Below are 21,832 nucleotides of genomic sequence, written 5' to 3'. Positions count from 1 at the left end.
CAATTTCAACAGAAATATTAGCTCATGAATGCAAGGGTTCAGTTTACCTGTATCCTTGCATTTGGAAGATGAGGTTACCATATAAAATAAATTAGTGTAGAGCAGAAGTGTTTTTTTGACAAGATGTCATCATAAGGGTTTTTTTTATTCACATTTCAGACTAGTTGTATACAGGTGTTAAGAATGAAATTTGTATTGGAGAGATTAGAATGTATAATATGACTGGAATGTATAGATGATAGAAAATATAAATATACAGCTTGTTTATATATTATTATATTGATCATATATACTAAAAAAAACTTCAGTTGTTCTTTAATGTCACAAAAGACATATTTTTATTTAATCTTTATTTTTCTACAAATAAAAGTTATTGAATTTTCATTGGTTATAGCTTGCCACGTCCATTACAGACTGTAGCATGTTGATATTTTATTTCATAGACACACATGCTACCATCATTGGATTTATATTTCCTTCCCAATTTGATCAAGTCAGCGAGTTGAGTCTTTGCGGTATATTATGTAATATTGTGTATATATTGCACATGCAAAATTTGTAGACATATTCTAGTATTAGTAGTATCGCTGATATTATACTAATCAGATTATTGTTACTTTTTGAATTGAACAATGACAAAGTATTTTATTTATTCAGGACTTAAGGATTTCATGGTTAAAATACTGAATATATTAGAATATCATAATAATGATTTTTATGATTCTCTGTAACAGATTATTATAATGATTTTTATTGGGTCTCAATATATAATAACTTGTTCTAATGATTAAGCTTACTATTCAATTTCTAGGTGTGGTACAAAAAACATTACAAAAATGAGTGATATTCATGAGAATTTTAGATCAATTTTGTAACATTTTGATTTGATTGAAAATGACAGATTTTGAAATTATCTGTGTAATACAGAATGAAGTTTTATATTGTAGTTATTCTGAAGTTTGGTATATAAGTTCAATATTGATTTTACGTGGAGGTTGGAGTTTTGTCATTTATTCTTATGGTCAAATATAGGTTAAAAAAAAAACCAGTTGGAATCTAATAATTTTGTTTTTCAACACAGGAATTTAATGACGCCAAATCATCAACAGTATCTCTTCCAATAATCAACCGTAACTCTTCAATTGAAATTCACTAGTGACATTATTAACTGTAAATATAAAGTGCGATTAACTTTGAATTCAAAGAAAGGAATTTTTTGTTAGTTATTATCATAACCAAAGACTCAAATGATTGGATGAATACATTTTAAATCGTAAAGAGTGTGGGTGGCAGAAGTGAGAAGAAGAAATGGAATTATCTGCCCTTGGATTATCTAATGGATTTCGTTGAATATGATGAGTAAGAATTTATGATTTTTATTTATTTATATTCATTTGTATTTATTGACATCATTTGAAATACAATAACAAATATTTTTCAACTTTATTCAAATAATGAAAGTGATATAACAGTGTAACATGAGTCATGAACATACTGCGAGCCATATGAATATAGCATTGTTTATTTATTTATTATGAACAAATATTTTTACTATAGAAACAATGTATGGGGCAAATGATCGACTACCACCCAGTTTATAAAACATGAAATGATAGACTTGGTTGTCAGGGTTTATACATTAAAGAGATGATGTTACAATTTATGGTATATAAATTCGGGAACAAGTTTGACGTGTTGGTACATATGTAAAATATTTATGACTTATTCACGGGTAAATTACTAATAATTATTTCAAGAATGTCATCTTTGATTTTTAACTTTTGAGATGTCAACCAGATTGTTCAAATATTCCATATGATGCAGGATGAATGGCTTATCACTAACTACAAATACATATAATTGCTGTGTCTAGGCCAGCTCTTTGTAATGCATTGTAATACTTGCACAGCATGATTCGTACTTAATGAATAAAGTAAGTGTATGGAGCATATATAGTTCACCTGATATTTTGAACTTTTGAATAAAAACACAGAAAAAGACAAATCTGTACCCAACGAACTTTCACCACCTGAAGATGTGTCTCACAATGTCTCGGACATTCTGTTATTTTTCAGGTTTACACAGTTATTTAATAATTTGGATTAAGATATTGATGAACATTTTTATTTTTTCACATTTTAAATCTATATCATATATTTTCGCTTATTTTTTAAAGAATAGATTCTCTTTGATACATTCCTAAAAATACATGTAATTACCCTTGAAATATGTGAAGTAAAGTCAGATATAACAGTAAATTATCAAGCAAATGTTATAATGGACCTTAAAACTATTAACAGTATGTTAGTTCAGGATGGAGGGCTATTTGTTTAAGGGTTGTCACGATATTTAAATGACCTTTGGCCTGTCTAAATCTTCTTTGTAGTTCTTTGTTATGGTTGATCCTTTAATTAGGGTTAGGTATTCACCTAGTCAGCATTAAAAGACATGACCAGTAGAGAGGACAGGATACTATCAAATTTCACATCCATAAAAATGAAAATACTTGAGATTATTTAATGTCAAGAGAAGATGTTTACATGTCTTTTTACAAATCATGTTATCTGTGACATGATACTAAATATAAGTAGGTTGTTATTCTCCCAGAGTAGGTCATTGAGCAAGAAAAACTACCATTAATTTATAAAAAGATAGCTATATGATCTTGAGTAAAAAAAATTTAAAACCATTTTAAAGATGCATTATGTAAGATTTTGATAAATAACTGGCAGTTTTTGCTATAGTTTCAAAAATAGATAATAAAGAATGAATATATTGAAAATTTCATTCAATTTACTTTATTCTAAGTGAACTTATGAGTGTTTGAAGATGTAGCATGGATTGTCTATTATCATGGCAACATTACTGACCAAATCAAACTCTGTGCTGATTACCCATTTTATTGTTAAACTTGTCATGTTACAGTCTGATGAAAACAAAATTTTACAACTAATCAATCTTGTAAATGTATTCAAATAAATAAACCCTTCATTGAAACATGTTGTGAGAATTTGAACACAATGTGAAAATAAGCCAGGCTGATCTCCTCATGGGGTTTTATTGTGAATCTCGAGAATCGCGTGTCTTTGATTGACGCTCCATATGAATTCTAGGTAGATATTAAAATAATAATTGGATGATACATTTCACAGACCAGTTGTTAGTTCAATTTAAATCTTCATTGAATATAATCCACTGATAGAACACCGAATATTCCGAGAAACAGTCATTAAAAACATATTTTTCCGATAAAATCTCGGAATACTGATGACACGTGACATCGCTGGAATTAGGTCAATGAATCAGCGAAGTTAGCTTTAGTTTTAAATACTGTTGAACGTTATGATTTTTTACTTTATACTACATGCTGACAGAAGCTTTGTATTATATGCTGTCAATATTATTAAAGGCTATGACATAAAAAAAAAATAAATAAAATGATTTTAAAGAAATTTCAATTGTGGTTGTCACGTGATCATTGTGTCATTTGTCTATCATCGTCGAATGAATAAAAACTAAAAGGTGACAGACAAAAACTAGGGTGCTATGATAAACGATTACTCAGAGACGTATATTAAATTTTGCCGACGTAAACCTGTCTTTCCTCTGCTGGAACTACCAAAGATATAATGATATTTCTTTTGCGTTTGATACATGTATCACCACCTCCGTTAAAGGACGAAAGATTCGTCTGCTTTGGTGCCATTTTGTGAAGATCATGCAGACATTAAGCAGCGATCTTCAAGACGGAAGAAACCATCATACCAAAGTTACTATAAATAGCACCACTTTTCGACAACCACGGTCAGCACGAGATTTTTGACATGAGTTATGAATGGAAAGATAAAGTTGCAGTTAATTTTGTTGACGTTTATGATTTTCCGTATCATTGTTTACCGGTCCCATGGACCGCCTGGAAGATAATTTACCGGTATACTTTAAAATTTACTGGTATAAAACCGAAAAATATCAGTTATCAGAAACTCTGTGTTAATAAATGTCTAAATAATAGTTTATATAACAGTTGAAGCCAAAATAAAAGTCTGCATTAGGCAGATTTAGCTCTTGCATAATGTATCTTTAAGGATTATTATTTATAACCGACCCCATTCCTCAAATACAACATCAGCATGTCTTTTTGACGTTTGTAAAATGGAGATATTAATGTCTCTGTGTGTTGTTGGCATTTCTCACGAAAAAAATTCAATATTTCCATGTTTAATCCACACTAATATGTACTCAAACTGAGTATATAACATTTAAAGATGACTGTGTGATGCGATGATATATTTGGACTTAAAGCATATTCAAACTTAATCGTAAGGATTGAATGTGTACATGAAAGGTGTTGCAGATGTCGAAAGTCTAAGCCAAAAACAAGATTATATAAAGTAATAAGAATAAATGCTTATGCCTGTACACCCAACCGTATTGAAATTAATTGATAAACCAAGAAGATTGTTGACATTTTTTTTTAATCCTTTTGAACTTAATGAAGACCTAGATTGTATGAAACACAATTTCCATACATCTTTATACATAGACTATATTGAGACATGTTATTCTCCTTCCTTTGAATACTGTTTTTCTGGATGAATTAATCAATTATCATCTTAAAAGAGCTACTGAATACATAGATCTAAAGTCATCCAGCCATCCACTCCATGTATTATTTATATTTTAAATAATTCAATAGTCAAAGTTTTTGGTAACAATTGAGAATAATGCATTGTCTTTGAATAACATTTCTCTGTGCAAATGTAGGGTGAGAAAATGTTAAATGCATAACAACTGGAGAACTCAACAGATATAGAATTATTTGTTTTAAATCATTATTGATATGATATATTATATATATATATCACTGATTCCGAATTTGGGGCACACGCCTCATAGGGCTGGGGGCAATTTGATTATACAAAGAGGGACAATTTTAAAATGATGTATTAAGAAGAGACCTTTTTGAACACATTAATATCGATAGCCATATTTGATATGAAGTATTTATATTTGACTGGCTTTATGCCAAAACTTATGATATGTTGAGGTTGGGCATGCCCTGCCCCCAACAGGTTGGAAACCGCTAATGTACAGGTATATGCACACCTGATAATTAGTGAATTAATTGTTGTCATATATTGATTATAGGTGAGCCGAAATAAAAATGTTACTTGAACTGGCTTCTTAATTAATAATGAATATACTTGGGACGCTACAAAGAATCGTTCTTTACACTCAAATCTGATTTGTAATACAATGCCAAGAGTAAGCATGGACTGATTGTGCACCACACACTTTGATATAAATTCAGCTGAATAGAATGTTAGTGTGGGTCTTGAATCACTTGACTGTTTTACTGATGTATTGTTATTATTATATATTTTCAGGTTAGAAAAAGAATACACAGCCTTGAAAAGTAAAGAAAATGAAGAACAGATAGAACTCAGGGTAATTATATTTTCTCAGTTCACCTTTTATAACTTTACTTTAGATAGATCTCAAGATCATATTAGGCAAATAGATGATGGCAAGTTGTTAGTAGGGGAATTTTCCCATAATTAAAGTATACTATTCAACATGATGTTTCAATTTACCCACTTTGAAATGGGTGAGACTTCGAATTCCTATCAATAGAAACAGGTAACACAAACCAATTACAGAAGGCTTGAAATCTGGGCGTATATTGCCATTATCCTTGTCAGGGAGAAATCCCCCCTTCTGATTTCACACATAATTGAAATGAAATTTACTATATGTTACATGTAGTCTCAAATTAACAGAAGAGTTGTATTGAGAAGTTAAACCATTCTATTGATCAGAGTTATCAGACAGTGGTTTCAATTTTACCCCTGCCCCCTTTTCAAAATTGTGGATCCTGCATCTAGTGTTGTAAGTCAGAGTAAAGAATGTACAGCTAACTTGAAACACTATATAAACAGTTATCCACAATTACAGATTTACTGGACCACATGAAAGACAGCATACTGAGCTATTTGTAAAGGCTGTCTTCTATATACTGTGGGTGAATCTTAAGTTCATAATGATCAGTAATAACCCAAAAGACAGTTCATCACAAGTACATATGAAATCTCCATTTTGGAATTGAAAGAAGAGTTTTAACTTGAATTTTTTTGTTGTTGTAGAGATTAAGAACAGAAAACAATCTTCTGAGACAGCGAATTGATAATTTAGAAAAAGAATCAGCATCACTGGCTGACCGTCTGATACAGGATCAAGTTAACAGAGCTCAGGAGGCAGAAGAAACATATGCCCTAAAAAACGAACTAGCCATGACCAAACAAAAATTGGCCGATATACTTAAAAAATATGAAGAAGCTGATGTTCTTATTTGTGAAGTTAAAGAAAGGGTAAGTAACTCTTGATTCATTGTTCACACAAGGGTACATGACTGAACCTTCTGGAATTCTCTTAATCCCACAGGCAATAAACACACAAGGTTATCAGAAAATAATAGATGCCTTTTTTGTTGGAGGAAGAGCATTTACTTACACAAATAAACACAGATCCAATTCCAGGTGATATCTAACTCTCATATTCTCACTTGAGCATAATTCATTGTAAAATGTGTCAAGAGAGCTTCAAAATACAGTATGAACTAAAAAAACTGTGGCAAAACTTACGTGATATTTTTGTGAAATTTTGACTAGAATCTAAGTTTAGGGGAGGTTTTCTGAATCCCTCTGTAATTTGTTAACGTAAATTAGTGTTATTACCTCATTATAAGATGAATAATCCTTCTGATTTTTAACGATTTGCTGTAATTTTCCTTTTTTAGACATGTTGTTATGAGAATGCTGTAAATTTATCAGATGATGCTGCAACAACTTTAATACAACAATTACAAGAAGAACTAATTGCTGTGAGATTACGTGAATCCGAGACTAATATTCTAATCAAAGAATTACGTGTTAAAATTAGTGATCTTGAAGATGTAAGTATTAATAAAGAATCTCCCATCACAGATTGAATCAGATTAAAAAGAGGCCCATCAAAAGATTTACACAGGACTTCTGGCTTGTTTATTATCATTTTTTCAAATTGTTGTATCTTTGTAAATATGTAATTCAAGATTTAGAGATTCTCACTATTTAGTTTGCAAGAATTTCAAAATTCTGTAAATGAAGATCAGCGGCTTTAATAGATACTTGCTTTTGTTGGAAGAATGTTTATTATAGCCGAGACCAGACTAATGCACATGCAATTTATATTATTATATTATTTCCCACTTATTGACTACTTGTAGTGGTTAATGCTATCAGTAGCTGAAACCTGGCTGTCTGCCCACAAATTCTAGGGAAGTTGTTAGTAATGTAAACTTCATAAATAAATGTGCAAAGTGGTTTATGTATGTTAAAAACATTACGTATGTATACTCTACTTTGAACACAACACCCATCACTATTTTAATACTTGAAATAACAGTTTGGATTAACAATAAGTCAAGGGAAATAATTAAAGCATTCTTGAATTTTTTTTTGCAGACAAATCTGATGTTACAGCGTGCACCTAGTAATGACGTCCAGCAATTACAAGAAGAACTGATAGCTGTTAAACTACGCGAAGCTGAGGCTAATCTTTCACTTAAAGAATTACGCCAAAGAGTAAATGAACTCGAATCATATTGGGAGGTATATTATAAAATAATTGTGTCTTTTATATTATTGAAGGATTTTGTCACAAGGTTTACCAAGTTATGCCCTGATTTATTGCATTTTATTTTATTAGGCAAGTTTATACAGTAGTTGTGCGATATGCTCAGTGATTAGACAATAGTTATTGTGTTTGCGGGTGGCTGAGTGGTACAATTTAGTTCACAAGGCTTTTGACCGAGTCACATGACATGGTTTTGATCCAAGGGTTGTCGATGATAAGGAGAAGGTCACCTGCCTAGTCATCAGAATTTTCTCCTGGGTCTCCCATTTTCATCCCACTGCTATGACCACTTTCTCTTTAAAGTCTTGTTAATCATAATGTAAGAACTCAATGGGGACAGTAACTCACTACCTAGTCTTTGTTATAGATTAACAAATGCATATTTATAATTTAAAGGGACCATCCCGATTTTAATAGAGTCTCAGAAATAAAAGTCTGTGTACATAAGAAATTTTAAAAAGCGCCAAAATATAGAGGAATGGTGTGTTTACCTTGTCTCAAAATTTCAGCTCAAAATATTGAGTCGTTTGGATGTAAACGTCAAAAGCACTTATCTGGACATGTAACCCTTTTAAGATTTTGGATCAGTTTTTTTGTTGGGTGACCTGATAATCTATTGTCATTCATTTAGAGGTCTATACAGTGCATGACCCATGTGCTGTACTTGATAACGAAAGGCAAAATTCACCTACACGTTATTTTTATAAAATAAAAGTCTGGTTTTAACCAGACACAGTATAATACAGCTTGGGACACCAGTCTCCATTTCCAGATGAAGACTGACGGGTTTCAGTTGTTTGAAAACGTATCACATACATGTATATTGAGTTAGTTGCTCGGCCCTAAGGTAAAGTATATTAAGGGCTTTTAACACAAAATTAAGCAGTCTTATTCTACAAAATATAATTGAGATTGGCCCTTTAATTTAATTTGTAGTCACATATGGAGAGGATGCAGGCTTTATCATCACCAAAAGAGAAATCTAGTAAACAAGAAATACGACAGTTACAAGAAGAAACAATGACAGTTAAATTACGTGAAGCTCAAACATTAGTTAGTCTTAAGGAAATGAAACAAAAAGTCATGGAACTAGAAACTCAGGTATATATATAGCATTTTTGTTTGAAATATGTAATATAGAAGGACATAATTACCCACTTGGAGTCTGTGAATGAAAGAGAAATAGTGTCTTTGTTGATTAGTGAAAAATAGTTTTTAATTTAACTATATCATTACATTTGGAAGTTATACATATTTTAAGTGGAGTTTAAATAATTTAGAAAAAAAAGATGTTAATGAAAAATACCTTGCTTACTTGAATTTTTAATCACTGTATTATGTTTGATATGATGTTGCATAAAATTAATTACTTTTGTTTTCTTTGTACAACACATCTTGTAGGATTTCAAACATATCGCATTACAGTACAGCACAAATCAGTGGTATCAAAGGGATGAAGTTTATTGTTAATTTTCAGAATCAAATTTGTACGAATCAAATGCGTCGGATGGGAGATGAAAATAAATCTATAAAAGAAGAAATGGAAACAATCAGTGAAAATGAAAAAGATTTAAAGAAAACAATCAAAGATTTACAGCGTAAAATAGATGATGGTGAAACACAGGTAGCTAAATGTACTTTTTGTATTTATATTTTCTATTTTCATATTTGCTTTTATATCTATATTGGTGCTATATAAATGTATAATAATAAGGCAACACAAATAAAATAAGTTGTTTCTGGGGCACCGCCCGCACGCAAAATTGGTTGCGCGTGCGGCCTATTGATTAGTCTTGATGAAAAATAAAAAATATGTAACGCCCGCCCGAACATCGATAAGCAAGTCATAAAAAAAATATGCCGCATGTATCTACATGCCCCATTCGTGAATATCCATTCAAATGTATTAAACTGATTCAGATGTAAACGCTCATTTCCGGGTCTTTTTTATTGATATCGAAAGAACCTCCATTTTTGTATCACGTGATTTTAATTACCTCCCCTTGTGAACTAGAATTTGATTCGTGTTAAACACCGAAAGTCATTGACAACAATGCAATGTATTTCAATCATTCGATCTTAATCGGCTCATTATTGCCGGCTTCAGTCGGTCCATGTTTGAAAAAATCCTACTTATAAAACAATGAATCGTAGAACAGGTTAATTATTATAACTTGTGGCTACGAATACGATACGATGATAGTCACCATACCTTAGTCAGAATCTGGGTCATTAGCACGTTTAACGGTAGTTTTGATAATCCGGAAAATAATAATTGGATTACACATTTGATGGTTTTACTGACGAGTTGTTAGTTAAATTTAAATAGTCATTCGATATAAACCCCAGATAGAACACCGAATATGCTGAGAAACACACCAAATATCCGGAGAAACAGTCATTTCACGAATCCCGATGACACGTGACATGCATTGGTTGGAATTAGGTCAATCATTATAAACCAGCGATACTAGATTTAGATCGAAGTGTCGTTTACCGTGATGATTATTTTTGATACACATGCTGACAGAGGCTTACTCTTTAAAATATTGTCGTTATTATGGACGGCTATTAATTAATAGTCGTACGGAATTTTATTTTAAACCAATTTCCATTATGGTTGTCACCATCACCATTAGTAAGCTACATTACGTGAATTAAATATGGAAAATTATTTTCCTTTCAGTCAGTGTTCAGTGTTTGAGTAGACTTGATTTTTGGATTTATGTTCTAAGTATGTATAATATATAACTAAAAGCAAAACCGTAGACACGTAATGACTTTCTCATTAAAAAAAAAAAAAAAATACAAGGCCGCCCTCCCGCCCCAACAATTTTCAACAATAGGCAAATTTTATTTTGCACCATCCTCTTGCCAGAAATGAGATAAAAAAAAAAAATGAACCGCCCTCCCCCCCCTACAGTTTCAGCTGTCAGTTGCCCGAGAAACAAGACATTTATTTTGTGTAGCCTAATAATAAATCATGAGTTATGATTAACAAAAACTTTATATGAGTTAGCAGCATTTGTTACAGTGTTGTGAAACCAAAAGTATCATAACTCAGCTCTAGTGTCCTTGCCACTTTAATTACAAAACACTGTTTTGATCTTGTGTTTTAATAGTGATCTTTAGATTTTCAATGGGATTCAACGGAATTTGAACAGTGTTTATGCACTTTTTCTGTTAATGCTGTATTCGAGAAAACTTTTTTTTATATATTAATCAATTTGGGATAATATTATGGAAGCTTACCATTCTTATATTAATTTTTAGCATGTAATATATTAAAGGGGAATTAGTTAAGGTTAGTTGAAGAGCTGACAGTTCTCGCTACTATTGTTAAAAAAGAGGTAATGAAAACAGAATATGTTGAAAATTTCAGTCAAATTGCTTCACTCTGAACCAAGATTTTAGAGATTTAGTTTTAGGCTAGCCTCGAGCGTCATTACTACCGTTGGTGCGATAATAAACTAAGTCTCGATTATCCATTTCTACAAATCATCCATCACAAAATGTATTCAAATCCACCAAATATCGCAGGCTAACGATGGCATCAAGAGTTGATTATGGTCATAGTAAGTAATTTTATTAACATTGAAGGCCTGATGATAGACCTGCAATAGGCAGATTTAGCTCTTGCATAATGCATGTTTAAGAAAGCTAACAATTGTAATATTTAAGCTTATAGAATATTAATATGTAATTTTATTAGAAACGAGAAGATTCAATGATGACAAGAATAACAGAGGCAGAAAAAGATCAGTTAATAGGCACATTAAAACAGACGATAGCCTCGTTAGAAATAGAAAAGGCTGAATTATTAACCACAGGTCAGTTACAAACAAAGGCGGGAGACCAGGACCTAACAAATAAAATATATGATCTTCAAGAGGAGGTAAGTAATCAGTTTTTAAAAGTTATAATGTATCAACTGTACTGATTGGTGGATTACCCATATAGCGCATTCTTTGTCACCTAATGGTTTCATGTTTCTGCATTGAGAGGGTTCATGTACAGAACATTCTATTGAGTAGCGCTACGGTTATTCTCTTTCTTATTATAGTTAAAGACTAGATTGTCTTGACATTTTATAATGCACAAGAAACCAGATCTTAGTCAAAGATAAGTACCATGTTAATATAAAAACAGTTATAATCATGTAATAATTTAATTAAACACATTCAAGTGGCTTTTACATGGCTCAACGAGTAAGACATTGGCTCGCTAACCTGGGAGGTGTCTGGTGTGATCCCTGCATTGGCACAGAAAGTTCATCAAGATTTTCCAGCGTGTTTCTTCCTTGCCAATGGTGCAGGACCGAGAGCCTGGAAAAGGACAATGTATAGTTCTTCAGATGGGACGAAAAACACACGGTGTGCATGCTAAAGATCCCTTGGCAGTTGGAATTTTATATAAGCGTAGGCTGTAGCGCCAATGTTCGACAAAATTTCCCTGTATGGCGTATGCCCGTCTTCATTAGCCCAGTCAGAGCAGAACAGAAGGATGTTAAACCCCATTTCATTTTCAAGTGGCTTTCAAGTAGTTTACAAGAAATGATAGCTGAATTATTATTATGTAAAGATGGTGTAAAATCAATAGCAATCAATGTAAAATTTACATGACCATAACTCAAGTTAGAATTGATTGATTTTTAATAAAAGTAGGTTTGTTTTTATATGGTGTTGGATTCTATTTATGACTGTTATTCTGGATTCTGGCATTTTGGGGCTTTAATAAGTATTTATTGTCTTTAAGGTCTTACAGTTAAAAATGCAGCTTTCCATGAAAAATAATCCCATGTTAAAAAGTTATATTGCTGGTAATTCTGATGATGAAATAGATGAAGAAATCAAGGAATCAAAACAACTTGATCAGACTTTATCGGACATTATTGAAGGAATTTCCCCTGTGAAAAAAGTTTTACAAAACGGTGACTTTTCGTTAGAGAATGGTAACTTTAGCGCAAGTGACGATTCTGCAAATAGTTCGAAATTATCGGACGGTGTTAATCAGTTACAAGATTCCTTACTAGACAATTCTTCATCATCAACAACAAAAGTAGCCAATGAAAATCAAGGTGAGGTAATCGTGCCAGATTTGGATGAGGATGATTATTTATTAAAAGAAAGTACCGTCTGACGTCGGTTTTCTTTCTTCCAGTCAGTTTATAGCGTATATCAGTGTTCAAACGGTGCTTATTTATAACAGATGTTATTTAATTAATATATATGTTTTGTGTTTTTAACTTCCCTGACACTCCTACATACCAACAGGGTTTTATACAGAAGAGACTCTAGATTTTTATGTACAGAAGAAACTCTAGATCTTTATGCATATCATATTACTCAATCTTGACAGGATGTGATGCTATATACATGTAAACATGTATGTTCAACATGCCTGTATTCAATCTTGACAGGATGTGATGCTATATACATGTATGTTCAACATGCCTGTATTCAATCCAACATCCAGTTATCTCATCCCTTTTTTGGTCTCATAAACAGTTTCGCTGTTAGTCACACAGAGTCGACAATTGATTAATTTCATGCACATAATTTATGGTAGAGTGTGCTTCATATGTATTATCACCATTAATATAATAATAGCAAGTTTAGAGATTAACTGCCATATTTTTAATACCATATTTTCCTCGGATAATTAATTATTTACTAACACATATAATATAAATTTACCCAAAATCCTGCTCAATAAAACACTCCTCTACAAAAACCTGACACTTCTTCTGTTCTAACAATCCTAGGCATAATCTGAACAAATATCTCTTGTTTGTAACTATCATCCAATCAGATATGATGTCTCACGTGTTTAAATAGCATCGGTTCCCAGTCCAATCATATATGTGGTAGAGTTATTGTTGGAAACACAACAGTTTTAATATCTGACATTTTAAAATCGCATCCCTTTAATGTATTTCTTTCTGCAATTATTTCTGCACATTTGTGTCCATTTAACAAAAAAACTATTAATTGTTCAGATTAACTGCAGCTTAACTGGAACAATACTGCAGCATTGCCTCTTTATTTTGTTATTTCTGTAGATTTCTCGACAAAAGAGAATGCATTTGAATTCTCGAACATTGGCATGGCCCCCAGCCCGCCATCTGGCATCCACAATTGCTTGTGGACGCTCTAGAGGCTAAAGTTAATATCCGATTGACTTTAAATTTATACACACTGTTGAAGGTCATTAGACGAAGAAGGCTATTGATTTTCAATAATTACTGCCAGAGTTATGGCCCCTGATCAATTTGAAAAATCTTGTGGAGTCTTTAGATGCTAAAGTTAATATCCGATTGACTTTAAATTCGGACTTTAGATTGATTCACAGAGTTTAAGGTCTTAAGATGACCAAGTATATTGATTTTTAATGATTTTTGATAACTTGAACAGCTAAATCCACTCCATGATATTTAAATGTTTTGTATTATACTAAACGTTAGCATGGGCAAACAAATTTCAATGATTTTCTGATAATTACTTAATGAGTTGTTAATCTTAATCAGATTTTAGTATAAGCTTATAAATGTTCCATTACTGACAAAAATAAAAATATGCGACAACTCTTGTTGACTGCCCAGATGATTTAGCTGCTGTGGGTGTATGTTTCGTTGCCTGGCAACCTATCTTTTTTTCTAACTGCATTTTTCTCATTTCTTGTTTTGTATTTGACTGCATCTTGTTTTATTTTTCCAGGCTCGTGATTTTAATGCTGCATGTTGCATGTCAAGTTTCTACCAAAAATGCTAGCCTCTACTTTCGTTTTAAAACTGATTCTTTAACAACATGTGCCAAAGGTATCCAATCAGTTACAGTGTTGTATGATTACCATCAGTTTGAATGAACTAATCATGTTGCTCGATGCAGACAAACTTGACTTCTGATATTATAAATATATATATATATTGTTTTAAAAGTGTTGTGTACAAAATTGCTTTTTTAATTATTATTTATTTGTTGTTCTTTTTGGTGCATTATTCTGAGAATATTAAGATATGATAATCAAGTATTTATATAAGATCAACAAGTGCTGATTTATTAGACGATACAATGTTTATTTTGCTTGCCACAGAATGTTTTATTGAATTTAACATTAATATGTATGTACATGTATTGTTCAAGTTTGTGAGTCTTTTTTTAATTCAACATTTTTCATTAAAAATAAACATGCTAAGAGGGTGTAATAAAAGAAAAACAGAAATTAACACATAAGTAGAAGACACTTCATGTTCTGGACAGATGACTAATTTTTGGAGACAATTAGGTAAGCTATAGCCTGACTTAACTCCCTTGGATAGGGATTAAGCGATACTTTCTCAATGACTTCTGGTTGGCATTGATATAGGTATCTAAAGGGGTAAACTGGACATATCTCTCTCTGAGAGCTGTCTTACGCAGTTTATCTTCTCAAAACAAATGTAACTCACTGAAATGAGAGATGGTTTGTTGTAATAGTGTACAACACAATTACTATATTAATATTCAGCTTAAATTTTGTTCTGGTTTTTGGTCAATTACTTAAAATATACCAATCTCAGTTGAGCTAAAGTCATAATTTCATAAAGTCTTTAAAGTAAAGCAATGAATGATAAATAGATAATGATCAAAGGTCAGTTATTTCACATGTAAACTAAAACAGAAATTCAAAAAGGTTAACCACTTAACTTAAATACATGGGTCACAATTCTATGAAATACAATTACTGCTTATTACTGAGCGACATTTCAACTAGGCTTCTCTAGTCTTCATCAAGCAATGATGATATATAAAATATGATGGGACATGATATACATATAAAAACAGCAATACCAACATCTTGAGTGATGCCAGGTGACCATTATAAATTATATAGAATTATTATGTCCTGTGTCTTTCTTGTTCAATTACTGTAATGAAATGAAATGGGGTTTAACGTCCTAATGTTCTGCTCTGACTGGGATAATGAAGACGGGCCTATGCCATGCAGTGGCTATGAGGGAAATTTTGCCCGGACAGCGTCGCTATGGCTACTATTTTCAAATTCAAACTGTCAAGGGTTCTTTTACATGAATACAGAACTTCAGTTTTTGTCCAATATGAATAACTATACATTGTCCCTTGCCAGGCCCTCTGTCCTGCATCACTGATAAGGATGAGCTTTCTCAGCCAACACTGGGATTGAACACAGGACCTCCAGGTTAACGAGCTAACAGCTTACTCACGGAGCCACTGCTGCTCCAGTTCAATTACAAAATACCATTGAAACAATATAACTTTTATCAAGTTGATTCACTCACTGCTTTAGATTGTATGATGAACCTTATTTGTGATTTATGCAATATATAGGCCACACTAATTTGAATTTCTGTTCTTTGGGAACATCTATTAAAATTCTGCCTTTTACTTCCTTAGGAAAAAGCCAATTTAAAAACAAAAAGTACTTAGTTGATGTTCTCAAAAGCTTGAAAACGGCGAGAGAATATTTTTTGAAATGTCGTCTAAATGAATCAGTAATTATTCTTCCATAAGTATGTGTTATAGTTTATTTCTCAAAAGCTGTTTCAGATATTTTAAGTTTTGAAATTTTAACAAAACCTCACATTTGAGTAGGATATTTAATGATCAAGACCTTAAAGAACTAATAATTGTATTTCTTTCACCCTTAAATGCATTCATTGTATATTATAATTGGTGATGTTAATCAGAGTATCCAATTATAATCTGTTAGTACTTTTTATGTAGTTATTATTACTCTATAGGTCACAGATTCTATATTAAGTTTTAATACTCAAATTGGATATTTATCAGGGACATATTAAACTAAGTCTTTGATATATTATGTTTATATGTGTATTGTGTCATGTAGATACATCAGAATTTCTAAATGCACAAACTAACCAAGTCTCTATCATTATTGTAAACAGAGTTGTCACATGTAATCCAACGTTGGTGTTTTAAGTAACCTGAAAAACAAAATTGGGAAATTTTGTATTTTTGTATTGTTCTTTAATATCTCAAATTTTCAAATAATTTTAATCATAATTGAGTCCAGGTATGTCAGCATGGCTCCAAACAGTGCGAACTGGTACTAGCCAGTCCCCCATATATAATGATATAACAGTCTGGCTGGAACCTGACATTTAGTCTAGGTACACTGTTCAGATATTTTAACTATATGATCTGATATTTTCTCTTCAACAATTAAGATATATGAAGTTGATAAAGGTTTTGATGGGAACGAAAGAGTAATTGTGTAATTGGCTAGACCAGAGATGGGGTCGTGTCTCTGATTAACACCTTAAATATTTTGATGTTTTGTGTAGTTTCTCTGCGCACAAGTAAATTATTACCTGTAAATTGTGTCAGGTTAGTCTCTGAATGACCTATCTTGTGTTGAGTGGACAATGAACCCCATACTATACCCTGCCACCCTTTTACTGGTTGGGCTACTGTTAAAAACTCAATGGATTGTTATTTATATTTATCTGTATTTAAAGTGGGTGTAGCCCCAAAGTTTTTCTTAGTTTTTTAATTGTGCAATAAATTAATCAACACTGAATGTAATGTGAACTTAAATTTCCAGCTTATCTCTGGAAATGAAAAACAATATATCTTAATAGCTAATTACATGTCAGTATATAATCATTTTTTTGTTTGCAAAGGGAAAATATCTAGCATAAAAATAAAACCACCGTTATAGTTTGAGATTTACTTTCTAGGGGCTACTCCTAATCTTAAACATCAGATATATGTTGATTAAATTCACATTGTCTTCCATATAAACTATACAATGATAAAACAACTGTGTTATAAAGAGGTAAATAATTTCCCTATAGAATGGGAAATCAGATAATTTTATTTTACTTAAAAAGATTAATTACTGATTAATAAACAAGTGGAATTGGTTGCAAGTCTACAGGAAAATTTAAAATAAAATGATAAATTGACTATGTTATACCAGACCCCCAGGTTCCTAGAAAAATGTTACCATTTTCAAGATTATGTCAACTTTAGATAGGCACAAAATGAACTAAAGATTTTTCAAGGATCCAGGTCCTGGTCTTTTCTTTAGCAAAAATAATCACTGTTTCTCCACACAACTTGAGTGTAGATGTATATTGTGATAGCATACCTTTAATCTGTTTTTGTATTATATATATAACATTACACTATAAACTGGACTATGAATATCATTCTCAAAGTTTATCATTACTCACTGTGATAAAATGTCTCACCTCTTTTATGTTTATTTAAATTAATGGTCTGTTTTATTGTGACTGTCTAAAAACAAAATCTAAATCTTACTTATGGCCATAATATGGTTCTGATGGAAATGGAAATTGAATGTAGTTTCCGGAACACTTAAAAATCTGTTAAGCCTAGCTTATGTCGCCCTACGATGCGATAACTGACAGCTTATGTCACTGCGACTGAATTTATCCAGGACTGGACGCAACCACGAGCAACCAGTTGATCATAGTTGTAAGCACACTAATGTCGCCCGGTGTCAGTTGAAGATCGGAGCCATAACTGATCACATGACTGACATGTGATAACCTTCAAAATGACCTCATACCACTTGTCCCCGCCCCCTGGGTACCACGTGACTAAATAACCGAATCTTATTGGCTACATCAGCAAGTCACCGACTCAAGCCAGTTGTAGGTGCGCTCATGTCGCTTGCGACTAGGGACAACTAGTTGTCTCCAGTCGTAAGAGTAGAAAATGTGCGATTCAGAAAAACTGGAGATGACGACTGGTTGCCATCCGTCTTACACCAGTCGTAACAGTGCTCAGGTCACGACTGATCAGTTCCATTTGATCGTAAACCAGTCCCCGATTTCGAGTCGCCGTCAGTTTTATTGCGTCTTTGGGCGACATATGCTAGGCTTTACTCTAAGAAATTTTGAGACTGTTTTATGAATAGGCCTTTATTTATATATTAGATATAAGGATATAGCACGTCATGTAATAAAAGAATTATTATTACAAAACTAACATTCACAATTTGTATCATTCACATAATTTTTTTCTTCACATTTTGACCATGATAATGATTTTTATATTGGTCATTTCTGCTACCTGTCTGGACATGACCAATAAAAATCAGTATACTTTAATCACTGTTCATACCATGTAATTCATTTATATTAAAGGAAGTATCTTTTAGTGGACAAACAGGTGCCATTGATACAAGTCTATTTATATGCAAGCTCAGTTCTATAAACAGTACACTTGAATGACACTATAGCGTGATTGGCCATACAGCTTTGAAGGTGTCGTAAATTGATTGACAGATTTATCACAATTTTTACATACAATATAACGTAGTCAAGCCGCATAAAGTAGAAAATAATTGTTTTACTACTGATGAAAAGTAGTAATGTCTGTTTAAAAGAAAGTTACAGCTCAATTGTAAATCACTACATAATCACTATTATTAAGGTTTCCAATGTTCTAAAAATATTCATATAAATTAATGTATTTTGTATGTAAGTTATGAATATGTACTTAATTGTTTTAAATTAAATTGTAAATAATTATTACTATAAAGAGAAATATAATTAATTATAAACTGCTTTTGTTTTGTATTAAAGGATATGGTCTACATTTTTTTATATTCTAACAATAGATACCTGTAGATAATCAACTGTGAAAACTTTTCAGGATAGCTCCATTCAAACACCATGCTAAATTAAAGACTGTGTTTCTGAAATCAGTTGCTGAACCAGAACTAGCAATTGATATTTGGAATGGGTAGATTCACAACTAACAGATAATTTAGATATACCAGACATTTTTATTAAAATTAGATTTCATTTTATTCCTCTAATGTTGTTCTACTTTACTGAAGATCTAACTACTTTACCACGTACATAAATTGTTGCCAAAGGAAAATCATCTTTTCTTTGGCTGCATGTGTGGTAGACCTGGTACAAGCATCTTAAAAGATGGTTTTAGACTTTACTTTAATGTAAATATAAACAACATGAACTAGAAATTAAAAAAAAATGAAAATATGATCTAATTTTACATGGAATGCAAACAAATTTTGCCGATTTACTACAAACTTGGCATTTTTTAGTTTTTTAGTATTAATGATGTCTCCTCAACATTCTTTAATTAAGGGTTGCAGTTACCGGTAACATGAAGCTACCTGAATTTTTCTAAAAGTTGATCAGAAAAGATGTCCAAGTAATATCATGTTTATGCCTCTTAGTTAGAATATAGAAATAGATGGACTACCTCCTTTAATTTTGTGAGATGTTGTACAACAAACACTCTTGAGAGATGATTTTTAAAAAATAAAATTGATAAGATTGAGATACCTGTTTTTAAACGAATCAAATTTTGTGATATTCTTTGATAAAATTGTCAGCTGTAATGATTAAAAAGATTGTATAGTACAATGTGTGAAGATATTTTTTCTAGTGGTGCAATGAAAGTTTTTTGTAATTTTTGTTACACAAGAAACAGCTATATTATATAGGTACATGTGTCATGAAATAAAGTAGGAATATATAAATAAAATGGTTTTGTTGAGTTTATTTATGGGGAAGTAATAACTCGTCTGATATAGGTGATAAAGGATAATAATACAAACTGAATTGAAATGGGGTTTAACATCCTATTTTTTTTTTTAGCACAAACAAGATAAAGTGACATTTCGAGACAGTTAAAAATGTCATAAAATCATTGAAAGGCATTGGATCTTTGATGGTCATATCTAGTTAGGTTTGGTTCATTTTAATAACAATCGAACCAGTATAATTTTGATAAGACTACTTTTAATGTGGATGCAAAGTCTATATTTGTCTTGAGTCTGGAATATTGTGCCTTTAGGGAAATCAAATTTTCACAAACATGCAAATCATCTGCTATAGTAAGTGGATTGATATTTACAAGTTGATATACAGAAATGTCTCTGGGATTGATGTAGTCTGACAGTACGGTTCTTGGGCTTCATCTGTTGTAACACAGGCGAAATTTACAAACAACTAATTTCAACCCTTGTTCAAAAACATTTTAATAAACTGTTCGCTAATCTTGGAAACTCGTCAGAAATAATGCTTTATGATACACAAAACTAAACAAATAGGGGGCTCCCGAGAATATATCGTTAGTGCCATCCGGTGCTAAAGTTCATAAAGTGTGAATGATTCATTTATGGTCATTTGTACTTCTACTAGTGGCACCATTTTTGCCATTACTAGAATTAGCCAATAATCATATTATTTCTACCCTTGTTTCATCCGAGGTGAAAATGTATTGCAATCGGTTGTGGTCTATTCCTGTTTAATATCTGCAATAAAGTGTTCTTTAATTCGGTTTGAAAGGTCACGTTTTCTTTCTCCTACGTACGTAATGTTTCTGACAAAGGGAGCAAGTACTAAAGCAATTAAAACCATTACAGCAAAAACAGTTTTACCACTAATAAAATTGGGTTTTCGGTCTCAGATATCACAGTCATGTTTGACACATTTTTTATATTGAAGGACCGTCATTTCACAGTTTAATGATGCCTCGGCATGTTAATTAGTCTCGATCATATTAACGTATCTTTTATCGTAGGATTCCTTCAAAATGCCGTGATTTGTTGATTTTAAACTAGACCTTTTCTCGTAACAGGTTTGATAGTTTTTATACAACCCAATCATACACTTATATATATTCAACATCTAGTAGATTAATATGATTTGTTGTCCTGTTTTTTTTAAAAAGAAACTTAAGGAAAAAAAAAGGATTATTAAAATCTGCCAAAAAGTTTCTATCTTATACAGGAAAAACATTTCAACAAGCAAAATTTCCTGGGTTTTTTAAAACAAATTGCACATAACCTATGTTTACAGCCCGGTTGTTGTAAAACTTTCACAATAAGCATCAAATGGCTTAGTTAATCGTTTACCATCACCATTTTAGCCGATTTCAAAGTTTGACTTTTTTTTTAATATAAGCGGTTGTCATGCAAAATATGCCCACATTTTTCAAGAGATGGACAGAGAACAAGCCCAAAAAAGGAAACGATTCAGGGGGCATAATCCAGGAAGTTACGGTCCGATATGCGTGAATCTACAGGAACCTAGATCTTCGGGATATAAAGGTATTTTAAGTTTCATCATCAAAATCAGATACAAATTGTGACCTCTAGAGGGCCCACA

The 21,832-nt window shown here is 31.9% G+C and overlaps 1 protein-coding gene across 1 annotated transcript; it reads left to right on the top strand.

Annotated features, from left to right (window-relative positions):
- The first annotated feature begins 1,092 nt into the window (after positions 1 to 1,092).
- Positions 1,093 to 20,204, top strand: LOC126819808 (ecotropic viral integration site 5 ortholog). Its single transcript, XM_050548041.2, has 10 exons — positions 1,093 to 1,359; positions 5,388 to 5,448; positions 6,144 to 6,368; positions 6,797 to 6,952; positions 7,503 to 7,649; positions 8,611 to 8,775; positions 9,152 to 9,298; positions 11,387 to 11,569; positions 12,430 to 12,751; positions 14,391 to 20,204. Exons 1-10 carry the CDS (start codon positions 1,337 to 1,339, stop codon positions 14,396 to 14,398), a joined length of 1,437 nt encoding a protein of 478 aa, XP_050403998.1. The 5' UTR covers positions 1,093 to 1,336; the 3' UTR covers positions 14,399 to 20,204.
- Positions 20,205 to 21,832: the final 1,628 nt, after the last annotated feature.

The sequence above is a fragment of the Patella vulgata genome, chromosome 1 (assembly GCF_932274485.2).
Source record: "Patella vulgata chromosome 1, xgPatVulg1.2, whole genome shotgun sequence".
Classification (NCBI taxonomy): Eukaryota; Metazoa; Mollusca; class Gastropoda; family Patellidae; genus Patella; species Patella vulgata.
This window is presented reverse-complemented; position numbering and strand designations above follow the sequence as displayed.